Source organism: Diuraphis noxia, unplaced genomic scaffold (genome assembly GCF_037042655.1).
Source record: "Diuraphis noxia isolate RWA-SAM2 unplaced genomic scaffold, SU_Dnox_SAM2 contig0004, whole genome shotgun sequence".
Taxonomy (NCBI): Eukaryota; Metazoa; Arthropoda; class Insecta; order Hemiptera; family Aphididae; genus Diuraphis; species Diuraphis noxia.
The window spans coordinates 20,552,758-20,568,596 of record NW_028301714.1 but is presented as its reverse complement, the minus strand read 5'-3'; the positions used below and the strand labels follow the sequence as shown (position 1 = coordinate 20,568,596).

The 15,839-nt window shown below is 32.2% G+C and overlaps 2 protein-coding genes across 2 annotated transcripts; one reads left to right on the top strand and one right to left on the bottom strand.

The window, feature by feature from the left end:
* The first annotated feature begins 12,687 nt into the window (after positions 1–12,687).
* Positions 12,688–13,812, top strand: LOC107171259 (uncharacterized). Its single transcript, XM_089226893.1, has 2 exons — positions 12,688–13,589; positions 13,695–13,812. Exons 1-2 carry the CDS (start codon positions 12,798–12,800, stop codon positions 13,740–13,742), a joined length of 840 nt encoding a protein of 279 aa, XP_089083019.1. The 5' UTR covers positions 12,688–12,797; the 3' UTR covers positions 13,743–13,812.
* Positions 13,813–14,188: 376 nt separating this feature from the next.
* LOC107172718 (uncharacterized) lies at positions 14,189–15,445 on the bottom strand. The gene has a single exon (XM_015523014.2). The coding sequence runs from the start codon at positions 15,443–15,445 to the stop codon at positions 14,189–14,191; it is 1,257 nt and encodes a 418-aa protein (XP_015378500.2).
* Between the last annotated feature and the right edge of the window lie 394 nt (positions 15,446–15,839).

The following is a 15,839-nucleotide window of genomic DNA, read 5'->3' as shown; positions in this document are numbered from 1 at the left end:
CAAGTCTAATGACTATACACAAAAGTGAGGTTTTTTCTTTAAGTTCTCGATAACAATAGTATATTACGTCAATAAAAACATTATTTAAAAAAAAAAAAAAATAGCACACACACAGATTACTTTTGATCTAGCATAAAAGTGGCTACCGGTATCCATTGTCGAACAAAGAGTGCCAGATACGATTTTAAGTTTGACCTTTTATCGATCATTAGAAATACTAAAGATCCACTTTTATTTTTACTTTGCAAATTGAAAATAGTACTTAAACTTGATTGAGTGTTAAAAAGTTATATCAGACATATTATGTGTTTTTTCTAGATTGTTTATAAATATGTTTTATACTTAGCTGTTAAAAATATATCTATAAATATAATATAAATTATAAAAAAAAAATTTTCATTTCTTAAAATAATGATTATTGAAAGTTAATTTAATGTTAATATATTAATTCATTTTTCAACAGTTCATTATAAAACATATTTTTAATTAATCCAGTTAACACATAATGTGTGGAAGATAACGTTTATTGGGATCAATACCCAATCGAGTTTTTATATTTTTTTTTGTTTTTAAAATAAAATAATAACATTTGAGTACCATACAAGATACAATTGTACCGTAGGTACTAATATTATATTGTGCACCAAACATTCACTGATAAACCACTATCGACATTTAATTTTTAAACGACAACCTATGTTTTAAATTCAATTTATGGAAAAAAAAACTATATTGATAATTGATGAAAATGTTGATGGTTATAAAATAATTAAATCATATCTTCCATTTTTAAATACTTGTAGTTAAGTAATAAGAATTACATAACAAAAGGTACACACCATATCCACAACAAGATTCTTTGCACAATGCTAACATCTGCTCATGTCAAATTTGATCACTAATAATTTAAACAAATTGATTGTTCAATTTTTCAATATAATATAACTTAATACGTTTACATTTTTTAAAATAATCAATGTTAACTGATGAAAGAATCGCCATACTATATAATATAATATAAGTAAATATGTATTATATTTTGATCCGTATAACTGTTCGATCCAATTATATTTTTTTCAAAAGTTAAAGCGTATAATACTAGCTATTTGTGTAGAAGCAAAAAAGAAATACAGCTTTAAACTAAATAAATATTTTACTATAATAAGATTAAATGTAGTAAACGAAAATTGATCCAAGTTTGTTATTTAACAGGGCGTCATATACCTAACATTGAACTAAATAAATTTCTATAGCTTATAATCAATAATCGTATTAGAAAAAACTGAAAATTGTATAGTATACTTATCTAATATGGAATTTAAAAAACGAAAAGGTAATTTTAGTAAAACATATTATCTATTATCGAAATATTTGTTATTTATACATTTTTATCTCTTCTATATACAGGATGATTCCTTTAAGTGGGTACACTAATTATCGCAAAAAGTATTTATTTAATTTTCAAAATATTTTTTTACATGGTTTCAAGTTGTTAAAAACCCAACGTTTCTATTAAAAAATTATATTTTTAAATATTTTTTATCCTTATTAACCCCGTACCACTCCACTGTGCCAATCTAAACTTTAAATACTTATAACTCAAAAACTACTAGCCCTAAATTCGATTTTTATGAATCAAAATACTTAGAAAAATATTCTTGGAATATGAAATTAAAACTCTATGTTGTCATTCAAAAAAGTAAAAAACTTAAAAAATGATAAGGATAAAAAATATTTAAAAAAATATTTTTTTTTTTAATAAAAACGTTGGCTTTTTAACAACTTGAAACCATGTAAAAAAATATTTTGAAAAAAGTAAATACTTTTCGAGATAATTAGTGTACCCACTTAAAATAATCACCCTGTATGTAACGTATATTTTTAAAATAATTATGACGTTTGCAATACACTATACAATATTAAATTGGATGTTCAACTGAGATATTCGCCTTGTTATTTCAAAAGATTTTAAATAATAAAAAACAACTGAAGACAACTAAACTAAAAAAAAAGATATTAAAATAAGAGATATATTAGAAAACAATAAACTGAACTAAACATGATTGATGCATTTTTTTATAAACAATTTTAAATGTTTAACAAGTAAAAATGTTTTTAAAACATATCTCACAGAATCCAAACTGACAAATTTTAACAAATCTAATTTATTGTGAATTATTTGATATCTCGTGTAAACTTGTCACTATAATTATAATATTAGAAAAATTAGAAATTAGAAAAATATATACCTATGTTTTGCGAAAAAAATTTTGTATAAAATAATATGTTAAATGTTTATATTTTAATTGTATATACTTGCAAATTAACTTAAAATAATATTTTGTTTCTACAAAAGGTTGTTAAAAAATTACAATTATATGCCATAGATAGATACAACAATACAATATAGTTATACATATTATATAGCATATAATACACATCCGTGTCTATCTGAAACTCGTATTCTTTCAGAATTATTATTCTATTTTTCACGTGAATGGGCTAATAATTATAATTAATTTAATTTAAACGGGTATTCACTTAGATTTATTTATGTTGACCATTATTTTTTTGTCAGAAAACATGATACACATGTGATATTATTTTAATAATTTGATAAACGTTTATTCATTATGCATACCGTAGAAGACATATTAATGATATTATTTACGCTAAAAGGATCGAAATTGCTAATTGTCATAATTACTATGGTAATTTCCATACAATAATAAATATTATTATTACTATTACTATTACTGTTTTCAATAGAACGCGGTAAATCCGTAACTTTCCATTATTTTGATTTTATTTTTTCCCCGTTTGTGCACGCTAAAGTTGGAGTATAAATAATTTCGCGGGCCATTTTTTGTCACGTGTTCGCTGTGCTGTCCGTGACGTTTGAAACCGTTGACATTTCGGTAACTTCGGGGCTAACCATAACTACATTATAGTTCTGACGGTCGTATATTATTATGCACCGTAATATATCGCGCACGACGATAAAACAATAATGATGATGATTATGATGATGATGATGATGATAGCAATAATAATAAGTAATAGCATACTGTGCGAGAGAGAAAAAAACGTGAGTGCAGACTGTTTAGCCCGGACCGCTAGAAAAAAAAAGAATACGCGAAAACAACTAACTACGCGACACGAACTTCGGGTCTCTTTGGATCCCCGTTGTCGGGGCGTGTGCGCTTATAATGTTATAATATACTTGAATGGTTTTTACTCGGGCCCACACACTCTGATCTCTACACTTCCCAGCGACAAATGGGTAGAAATTAGCGTATATTTATATGCGCCACATAATAATATATATACTTTACATATTATAATAATATTAACGTTAACAAACCGCCGCCCGACCTTACCTCCGAAAGCGGTCCGTAGAATCGCAGTACTCATATTATAATATTATACGGTGGTGTATCGTGATATTATAATAATTATTAATTATATATATACGCTTATTATACGACTGAGCTATTCGTAATCACGAAACTCGAAACTGCTTTTTGCCCAGGCTCACGCCCGCTCCAGATCCTCGCACCTAACCCCTTCCACCACCACAAAACGGAAATAATGCTGTTTATTATAATATAATTATAATAATAACTATTATTATTATTACTGAACACTTCTACGGGCAAGTCCAAGCATCTCACTCGACATTGCCAACCGTCGACCGGAAATTCTTTGCGCACGTCCTTTTTGTATCTGGTTTGCATACGATTTTGCTTACAATTATTATTATTATTATTATTATTATTATTCACGACCACACTGTCAGATGCAGTATAAACTCAAAGAAAACCCAAGTAATTGTATCATCGCCCCACGGAAATTTGATTCTGTGTTTAATTGCCCGATAATAAGGCAACAAGATAATCACTTTTGTGTGTGTTTTTATTTTATTTTTTTTTTTTTAATAATAATAATTTCATATTCGTGATTAGTAATACAATTTTTACAATATTAATATGGCTGCTATCAATATCAAATATGCATATAATATGATTGTTCTATAGATATTATAATTATTCCAAAAATAAAAGTTTTTCAAATTTAAAACATGAAAATTGTGACATTATTATATTAATCAATCAATTAATTAAATATTAAAACTTAATTTGAGCTTGCTAATAATTAATACAAATAGTATATTATTTTTATTCGTATACAAAAACATTACCTTCTTATTTCTAAGACATGATAAAATCAACAATTCTAAGCTTACAGCAAAAATAGATACCATAATTTTAAATGTAAACTGAATAGTAAAATGGATTTGTTCGATCAAATTAAAAAACTTTTGAATTTTGTTTTGAACATAAATTTGGTTTTTGACATTTTGGAATTTTAGTTTCTTTCTTCGGATAAAAATGTATATCTGAAGATTTACTTCTAATGAGATAAGTGTTTTAATCGAAGCATAAAAGTTTTTTGTATACAACCAATGAAAACAATTATAAGAGAAATTAAACCACCGAGAGAAAGAATAAAAGCCAATTAAGATATATTTTTTTTCACTACATATTTTTTATTTATTTTGAATTAAAAATATATACACACAATGATTATAATTTATATGTTCGAATATTATATACCTGCAGTGTATTATAAATGTTTTTATGTTTAAATATTTTTAAAATATATAGTTACTTAATTTTTAATGAACAAGTACGATGTACATCTGCTTAACTTTAGCGACGTACGATAATATTGTCAAAACCATCAAAACGTTGTGCCAAGCGCAGTCAACTCACATCTAGAAAAAAAATTCTGCTATTATACTATTGCTCAAACATATTGATGGATAAAAATTAAAAACGATATTATTTAAAACCGTATGAGTAGGGTGTACAATAAAATCGACACAGAACTGTTTAACCATAGGTACCTATCTACAACATACAAAAAAGATTCTGAAGTTCTTTCCTTGTATTTTTAAAGTTAGATCTATTAGTAAATGTGTTACACGAATTTATTGAAAAATATCTCCAATTTATTACCAATATAAGATGTTGCATTTTCGTCGCATACCATTGAATGATTAAGGTTGTTAATTATTTCAAATGTTATAACCTAGCTAGTTCATTACACTTGAATGAAAAACGACCGTCAAAAGCAAACGAGTAAAAATCTAGTATTATAAATTAGCATTTTAACAGGAACTATAATACGAGTGTTACGAGATAACAGTGTAAAACGATTACATAAAAGAACAGAAACCGGAACACTCGGCGTAAATTATTAAAATTAAAACTTGCTTTTTATTTTTTTTAACGAGTCCAACTTTTTAAATTATTTACGATATCACCACTAATTACCACCAAAGTGTTATTTAGATAATCGATATCGTATCCCGGAAAGGACTGGAGAATTTATGACTAATTAAAATTTTTTATCCTTTTAAAAAGCGTCGTTATTTTTATAATATTCAGATCAAATTCAGTATGATATAAAACTTATAACTATAAGCTTCTATGCAAAAAAAAAATGCTCCAAATTAACAGTTGCTTTGACTCTAAGATGTTTGAAACATCATGGGACATTTTTTTGAACAAAGAATTACACCTGCAATAGGTGATTGCTTCACTCAATGGCCTATTACCCCTAACAAAAAAAATTAAATAAATAATTGATATTATACTATTATTATAAAGCCAAATTTTCGGGTAGGTAGTAAAAATTCGATGTAAGAGCTATGACCAAATCATTTTTATTTCAACGAATCGCTAACCATTATTTTAAATTTCAACGAGATACCTTGACAAGAGGACGATTCCTATTAACTTCCGAAAACTTTTATTATTATTACTATAATTATAATTATATTTAATTTCATTAGATAATTAATGAAACTTTTTGGTTGAGTTCTCTACCTTCCTATTATACAATATTTGTTTTTAATTTCAAAATAACTGCTATATAATTATACATATTATATCTGTTTTGAAAAAATAGTCCGTTTTTATTCCACTTATATATTGGTACAGTATATTTTCCTGCTGTTTTATAAAAATATGCTTAGGATAAGAAGCTTTTATTGCTGCCCGCAGATGATTTATATCTATTTATCTACACGTGCACGATAAGATGCGCTCACCAAGTGCATCTGAATATTCTGAATAATACGGCAATACAACATTAAATTATTGATTAGCAGTAAGTAGGTAAGCATTATTTAAAAAAAAAATACAATACAGTACAATTGAATTTTTACTCTGGCGAATTGTATGTGCAAAATTCTACTTAAACCGATTTAACGTCTGGCCAAAACATGTAGGCGTGTAACATATTATACGTCATAGGCGTACACTTGTAATATAATTTCATAATAATATTATTACGAGTATAAGCGAATTTTTGGAAAAACGCAATTCTCATTTGAAGTTTCACTATCGCCATATTTGTTATGCCTGTACTCACGTTCCTATACATGCGAATGTTACCAAAATATTATAACGTTATCATAATATCATATTATACATTAATATATTCCGTAAAGAGTTCTAATAGAGCACAGCGTTTATTTTCCGTAAAGCCCACTCACCAAGTACCTATATAATATAATATTTACTCTTCTGTCAGACACGACCTGCTTGAACTTTAAAACTTACCTAACTATTTGAATATTTAATGAAGATTAGTAATTTTACTAGTTAAATATTTACATAATTTTAGCCGTGTATGAATTGGTCAACTAATATTTTAATTAAACAAAATATTATGTTTCAATATAATAGTTTTAATTTATATCGAGTTTAAGCGAACCAAAATCTATACAACTTATGGGAACTATAATAATATAACTAGTCTAATTGAGGCGATCTCTGGTAGAGTTGATCTTGAAAAACGATGTTTTCCACAAACTCGTCATGAACTACATAACATATGATTCGATGTACCACGTATTTCCGTGTAGATGACTGTTTAAATTTTTTCTTGTCACACTCGTTACTGCCGAAAATAGAGACGATCCAGGGCGTCACCGGTGTGTTCTGCCTTTCGGTTTGTGCACTTGTAAAATAATATATTAAGCTATTATCATATTATTCACTTTCAGCTACGTTGTCAGCATAACAATACGACGAACGCATAATATAATGTTATTCGTGTATGATAATAAAGGTTACAATATACAGCGTAATATAGTGCGGCGCCCGTTCGACTGTCGAATCTCCGTTGTTTTATTTATGAATCCGACGGCTGCGGCAGCAGCAACAGCGTACATATACGTGACCAGCAGGCGATTATTAAAACACCGTCCACCGTGCGTGTATCATGGATACCCTGGTGTTTGGTAAGATAGTCGTGACGGTGAGGGGTTGGTGTTGATGGTGGTGGTGGTAGTGGTATAACTGGTAAAGTTTTTGAGGACTCGGAGTTAGTGCGTCGTGCGTGTGTCCATAATAATAATATTATGATTATTGTTGTTATTATTATTATTACTATTTTCCTCGCAGTGGAAAATATATAAACGAGCGGGTGGCGGCGACAGCTGGTCAAACACTCGCGCGTATATATTATATTATTGCTATTATTATTATTATTATTCGTATAATATGAACCGACCGAGAAATCGCCCGACGGACTTAGGCCCGTTGTCGTATAAACACTTCGGACCTCCAGCCGATAACCACTGTGCAAGCGCGCCATCCGTCACTGTATATTATGTAAAGTAATTTTTTGTCACCGTTTTTCTACATTCGCTTCTTATTATATTATTATATCATGATGGAAATTTTCACGCGCAACTCTTTCCGTGCCCTAACGCATTCATTCCGGTTATTCAATTATTTATGAGCTCGCAATGCGCCCCTCAGAAGCGCACGTGTGACGTTGGCAAAATAAGCTGACTTAACCTTCGGAGAATTGGGGCGCTTGGTCTTAGCTGTAACCGGGGACGCGGTGCGGTAACCGTTTCGTCTATTATGCGTGCTCGTACAATATACCAAGTCCATCTTTCTTCGCCGATAAAGTGAATTTTATTTTTTTTATAGTTTATGGATTTTTTTTTTATATTCTGTTCAAATCATTGATTAAACCTCCCGTTAACTTTTAAATTATTTATAAAGAAACAAATAATCTTAAGTGCGTTTACTCTCCAAAATAAACTGGAGGTTATATTTCATGTCTCTCGCTGTAGTAACGGATTTAAAACATTCGACGTCTGCTCTCCGCTTCTAATACTTTACGAAATCTTCGGACATATTGCGTTTTATTTGTTTTTTCCTCAGAGCTATATTAATTTATATGAAGGAAACATCCGAGGTATATTTTTTTCTGTTTTTTTTTCTCCCACGTAAAAGTACTATTTTATGTAGTTTTTCGAGAGTTTCTTTGGTCTATGTTTTTTTTTTTTTTTTTTCTGTAAACCTATGGTACGTTAGGGTCTGTTGAATCTGCATTATAATATTGGTGGACGCCAAAACTATAGAAAAACTTTAAGAACGCCAAAAAAAAAGTCTACAAATTGTCCTCGTTATGCACGCGTTAATTTCGATGGTACGGAGATAATTTTTTTTAATGCAGAACGTAATATGAAACCCTTTGATACTAAATTCATCGCCACGAAAAGTCACCCAAGCTTCATAAGCAATAACCCTATTCTTTCTGAATCTTGAGGCATAGAAATTATGTACAGAAAATGTAAAAAAAAAATGCATCCCATTACTGTAAATTATGATATAATAATAAAATACATCGAACACAACCTTAAACGTTAATGTGAACTGCTAACGTGTACGTTTTGAAAAGAGTCGATTGAATGCAACGATTAATTGATTGATTCCACGTTATTTGAATTGAGCTTTATGCATGTGAAAGAATTTCCTCACTAATTTTATATTTTTTGTTAATAATACCACACTATTATACAATATTACATTATTTATTTTATACAGGTAATTCTGCTTATGTTTATTTATGTAATTTACTATAATATACTTTTACTATGCAATTTCACTATGATGGTTATCACTTCAAGTTCTTATAAATGTAAGTTAATCATTTATGATTTTATTCCGTGTACTTATGAAAAAAAAATTTAGTGTAGATATTATTAATTTGTGTAACTATTATAACAAATTAACTAATCTGAACTAATTGTAAAAATCTATTAATCTCGATTAAAAACCGTAAAAAACTCATTCTACACCACAAACTCAAACATGTTATTATTCATTTGTGTTTTAATTTTTTTTTTTTTTTTTTTTTTTGAACAAGTAAGTATATAATTTAAATACTAATATTACTTAAGTTAAGATTTATTATTCAATATTATTATAATATAAAATATCAAGCCAATAAATATCTAAATATATATTATTTTCTTGATTACAATTCATTAATTATAATATTATTTTGAACTTAAAATCTCTTAAAAATTATAATATATAATGTGATTTCAGTTCAATATCAAAGTATATAATAATTACAGTTTACAAAGTATAAGAATATAAGACTGCGTATAAATGTTTCGTACAAAACTGTTCACGTTATATAAGGTATTTAAAGCAATCATTACCAAAAGTTATTTGATGAATTCAATAAATAATAATGTTGTATACTGTAAGTTTAAAGATAAGAAAAGTAAAAATAATATTAAGAAAAACTGGAAACAACTCTCTTCTTCTAGGCCTTTGCTCTTTCAATTTAAATTGCTGCGCATAAACTTCATACTCTAGTGATATACTCGTATATTTCTTTGAGTATACGTATTTTTCTATCAAACATTACTTTTCAAGAATATACGGTTCCAGAACAATAGCCAATGTAATCTGTAGATTGTAAAAGCATTTTACCATGTCTCTGAACACGATGTTGTTAATAAAGACTGACGACTATCTTATTATAAATTGTGTACCATGTTAGTATTTTATATTTCCAAAAAAAAATATAAGAATTTTTGATTGTGTAGTTTTTTTTTTCATAGTAAACCGTGTTTTTGATCATTTTAAAAAGGACCGATCGATTTGCATAACCTAACACATTTCAGTTGATTCTATTATCGTGCATAGTTACATTATTGATTTTTAAGTTTTTGTTTTTCAAATGAATGGAGCAAAGTAAATATTAAATATTGTTTTTGTTAGGTTAACAAAACTATCAATAGTTTAATGTGATACTACTAGTGTTAGCCAACGATATATTTTTAATAATCGATATAGTATTTATTTTTATATAATTACAAGATACATTTTATACATAATTTAGTTAACATATTAAAAGCATATAATACATATTTTATTAATATATTATGAGTGTAAATTAATTATCAATTATAAATTATTTTGTACTAACTGAAAAGTATTCATTGAGTATTAATTTCAAATAAATAAATTATTTATTTATTTATTTAATAAATTGTATTTAAAATAATTACTAGGTCTCACCGCGAGTTAACAACCGACACTGAATTTAGAGTAAATTATTTAGTGTGGTGATCTATTTCTTTGAAATATATCGCAATATGCTATAATTTATTATCTAGTAGATAAAAGTTATAAAAGTGAATATCGGTCAACTTTATTTTTCCGAGCCGATACCACGATATTTTCAATAATTATTTTTAGATATCGATATCAAAATTATTCAGAAAATACCCACAATATCCATATCGTATCGAATTATCGATATCGTTGGCCAACACTAAATACTACTAACCATACTGCGAGCCAGAAGATATTCATCTGATTAGAATAAAGTTAGTTTTGGAATGATAAAAAGTGGTGCTTTTGTGATGATTTTTTAACGAACAAAATGTGTTAAGATAGAAATAATAAAATGTTTTTCATTACTTATACTTTAAAAAATAAACAATATTTTTTAGTTTAAGCAATAATTGGATTTCATATCAATGTAACGCCATTGGTTCATTTGCTTTGTTGGTACTATTATTTTCAGTATAAAATTATTATTTTATCCTATAAGACTTGTCAATAATATTGAGTTTTTATTCTAGAAAATTCATAACATTTTATTCAAAATTCAACATTTTTTGACAAAAGTAGAGTTATTGAATGTAAAGACTGTAAAGAGGGATAAAATCTAAATTAAATATACATAGTCATACCAGTGTTTCAATCTACGCTGTAAGAAATCTATCTAGCTAAGTCTTAGACTCTTGGCATATCAGTTCAAACATTTATAACCTCAAAAACAAATTAAACTTGACTTATACTCAGTGTATGGTTTCGAAGAAACTAGGCAACTTTTACTTATTCAACAGTAATACATAGACATATTATAGTGCAGTTGCGTTTAATCATTTCTTCGAATCTTAACTTCAGATACTATGACATTTTAAGTATATTTACTGCGCAAGTTCTTGAATCATTTTATAGTGATCAAAAATATCCATGGATTTATTATTTTGTGTGTCCCAGGGAAAACTTGGATCTTCTGTTATTTACGACGGGCATCGACTCTTAAAAGTATTTATCTAAAAATATTTATCAATTTCATTTTTAATATGATATTACCTATAACTTATAATGAATAAAATATACATATTGGTCAATGGATACCTATAAATTGGATTAATTTAATTTAAAAGTTAGGATAAGTATATTGATTTGGTATTTGTAATGTCTGTTAATATTTTAGAAACCTCCTGCAATAAAAAAACAATCTTATAGTTTTAAAATATAAATGTTATTTGCATTCTTACCTAAGTTAAAATTGAATTTACATAATCAAATGCAAAACATTTTTATCAATAACTCGTTAATACAACCAATATTGAATGCATACAGTTAAATTAATAATTATTTTGAAATTGTAATATTTAAACGAGTATCTATTTGTTTAATTTATCATTTGTGTACAAACTATAAACAAATTATACTAAACTGAGTGGTCGTAATATGATTATATAAGTAGTATGAAATGGCCGGTTCTGGTGACCCCCCGCTTCACCCCCCCGCCCTCCCATCAGCGCCACTCTGCGCCACCCTGCGCCACCCCCCCAACCACTCCCCCGCCCTTCTGCGCCACCCTGCGCCACCCCCCGCTTCACCCCCGCACTACAGCCTGCGCCACCCTGCGCCACCCCCCCAACCCCTCCCCACCCTTCTGCGCCACCCTACGCCACCCCCCCGCTTCATCCCGTCTTCTGCCTGCGCCGCCCTGCGCCACCTACGTCATAGACGCCCGGCCACCGGGCCACCCCCTCCCCCCACACCCCACCAGCACCACCTACGTCATAGACGTCTGGCCGCCTGCGCTACCCCTTCCCCCACCTCCAGCATGTACCACGCCACCCGCGTCATAGACGTCTGGCCACCTGCGCCACCCCCCCGCTTCACCCCGTCTTCAGCCTGCGCCGCCCTGCGCCACCTACGTCATAGACGCCCGGCCACCGGACCACCCCCTCCCCCGCACACCTCCCGGCAGCGCCGACCACGTCGTAGACACCGGGTTAACCCCTCCCTCACCCCCGCTTCAGCCCACCCGCGCCACGACGTCGCGCGCGGCGCGCTCTGTCCGCGACGCGGCCTCGCTTATCGGACGCCGCCGCGCGGACGCCGCCGTGACATTTCACCACCGCCGGTGGCGCCATCTATCCGCCGATTCTGTAACGCGATTTTTTGTCTTGTATCACGGGTTATCGCGGTATTTTAGTGCTAAAACTATGACTATTGCTGTACACCGCGAATAGATAACGTTTAAATGGTCGATCGAGCGTATTACGTACCCGCTGAGTTAATTAATTATCGCGAAGCAGTAACACTGCAACCGTCTAACGTGTAACTAGTGCATTTAATTCTGACGGTGAAAAAATGAAGGGAAAAATTCAAACAACCATCTCGGAGGCTCGCGGTGAGCGCAAGGGCAAAAATATACAACGTTCGACGACTATGCGGGCGCCTAACGATTTGATCGACTGCACAAACTTCGTCATAGACTTTGCTGGCCGAAAATCCATCAACGTCGGACTCGACGCCTCGGACGTTTTCAACGTGTGCGTACAGATTATAACGCCGTCGCGTCATGTATGTATAACGAGTGTTTTCTTAAAACGAATTTTCGCGCTCATGCCGTACATACTGTCGAATATATCCGACACGCCGGTCATGAGCCGAGAGAGACTTTTCCTCAAAGACGAGTATAACACGCTGTCCCGGAGTACTTATCGCGGTGAAAGCATGCTCGTCGTCGAATCGCACCTACAGCAGGGATGTCGCGTGATGCTTAGCGGGCGCGACCTATTAAGAATTCACGACATGCAATGGGCCATCGGCGAATCGATCTCGCGAAAATCCAACGTCGAACGATGTGCTGTTATGGTGCAAATCGATCAGCTGGCCACGTATTTGAGTACTAATATTTATGTCGACAAATCGTCGACCGTAGAAGAAATTTCCACAGCGACCGAGAATATTCACCACGACCTCCATGTGATGAATATATTTCCGAACAGCGAGAACAGTTTCATAAACCAGATCAAATTGTACGCGAACAAACAGTTGGCCATGTGTTGGGCGTGCAATATTCAAAATAACGGCGTAGATAACGGTCCGAGTAATGACGGTGCTGGTGGTGGTGGTGGTGCTGTCAACGACATTGAAGAGGTGATTATTACTATTAAAATATAATATTATTTCGTATTATAATATCCCTAGGATATCGTAGAGAATATTATATCTTATAATATAATTTGATATTTTTTTCCACAGCTTTTAGGATTCCACGAGAACGAAGGGCCCGCCATGTACACATATTGAGACTATTCCCGGTAACGTCTTACTTGACCTCGACATTCCGACCACTGGTCACCACCGCCGCCGACCGAGGATAATTATATATTAAGATGAAACACATGTATAATAATATCATAATATGTCTAATAACGGTGTGTTATAATATATAATATATATATATATATAATATGTACCATCTGTCTGCGAGATGCTTTTCTCCTCCACACATACATATATTGTAAAATACGATTTGTACATATATTGTCAAATATAATATTTATTACATTATATTTCAGAAAAAAAGACGTTATATTTATTATTATTTCATTTATTACAAAAACATACATACAATTATCTAGTCTAGCCATGTATTATTTTTACATAATATATAAATACATCCTACGGTAATCTAAGTGAACATAGTTATACTGTAAAAAGTATTTTAAAAAAAGTAAATATTATATGCTATATTATATTTTTCTAACTTCGCCGGTAAACGGGTTGTATTGGATCACGCGATCGTGGATAACCAGGCAGTAGGCGGCCGTGTTGGCGGGGAAATTATTCGCCGCTTCTATTTCCACTCTGAGGTCCACGTTGGAAATCTTCGCGTCGTCCGTCTGCCGCGAACAGTCTATACAGATAAACGGACCCAACTCCTTATATTTTTCTCTCGTCAGGCACGGTTGAGCCGTAAACCGCTCGTAATAATGTTTTTGGAAATCGGCATAATTTTGATAGAACATCGTAAACAGGTTTTTGTCGAAACTTTCGTTGAAATCCTCGTACGGATATTCGACCGAATTAATATACGCTTTAACGTTTGTCAGCGAACACGCGTCGTAATCGCCGCTATAACCGTCCGATACGCTTCCGGGCGTATTCGTTAGAAAAGCGATTATTAAACACCTAGGTTTTTCCACTTGCGAACACGTTTTAACCATCCAAGAGTGCCTGTTAGTTTGCGGCAAATTCGGATACTCGCAAAGCTCCCAATTTCTAAAAGCGCAGTTAATCATTTTTTTGCTATCGATGATTTTCATCAGCTTCAATCTCTCTCGGTCGTCGACTTTGACCACCGGCACTTTCCACAGCACTCTAGTAAGTTGAACTTTGACTTTTTTCACCAAAGCCTTAACCGACTCGGTCGCCATGTCTCCGCCCGGCACGCTAGTGAAATGCAGCGAGCTCAGATCCGACATCGATCTATTCAGTATGAGCTGTTGACTGCAGTTCACCAGTATCCGCTTGTAGTCCTCGCAAAAACCGAAAACGTGCTTCAACGGTATGCAGCCACTGAACGCGTCGTCTTTGACGAAATTAGCATTTCTGCCAGTGATATCCCAAGCAGCGTTTTGCATTATATTCGCGTCGGCGGGCGAATACGAGCAATAACCTTTCATGGCACTAGTTATGCCCGGTTTCTTGACGCGTTGCACTTCGGTAGAATTTATTTCGTACTTCATCTCGTTAAACAAATTCGTCAACCCGTTATGTGCCATAGTTACCTCGGCCTTTAGTTCATCGGGCTTCGTTATTTTACCCTCGATGTAGATAAAACTATCGCTCGGAAACGTGTGCGCATCTCGATTCTGAATAGATATGCGGATTTCATCGCCATTGTTTAGTGCGGACGAGGAAAATGGTAAAAAAGAATGTAAAAACATTTCGCGAATAGGAGATTCGTTAACATACGCTCCGCCCACATCCAAGAAGGATTTGTCCATAGTGCATGCGCGTATAATATAAAATATATATTAATTACTTAGCGCCGATTATGCGTAAGAATTTGCGATTAGCCGATGACAGTTTTTTATTTTTAATATTATTAACTTTTCTGTGAACGACGCCCGTGTACTGCAGTGGTGTGCGTCTGACGACCGCTATAGCTTTAATGCGGTCGTCGGCATTATCGATCGCGTATTTATCCGCGTTGAACTTCAAACCCATTTTTTATCAGGAGTCTTACGTTCACAGACTCACCGCGAAAATCGATCGCTTTACCGTTTTGATCGGTCAACGATACTCGCACGTAATCAATCGTATTTGTTTTCAGTTTATACAGTACGCAATACTTAGGTATTTCGACTATTTTATAACCCGGTGGGACGACTGGATAAA

Bases quoted from the DNA above. Each gene is read 5' to 3' on its own strand.
- LOC107172718 (XM_015523014.2), bottom strand. From the start codon at position 15,445: ATGGACAAATCCTTCTTGGATGTGGGCGGAGCGTATGTTAACGAATCT.
- LOC107171259 (XM_089226893.1), top strand. From the start codon at position 12,798: ATGAAGGGAAAAATTCAAACAACCATCTCGGAGGCTCGCGGTGAGCGC. The intron at 13,590-13,694 runs GTGATTATTACT...TTTTTTCCACAG, and splicing joins CTGTCAACGACATTGAAGAG to CTTTTAGGATTCCACGAGAA.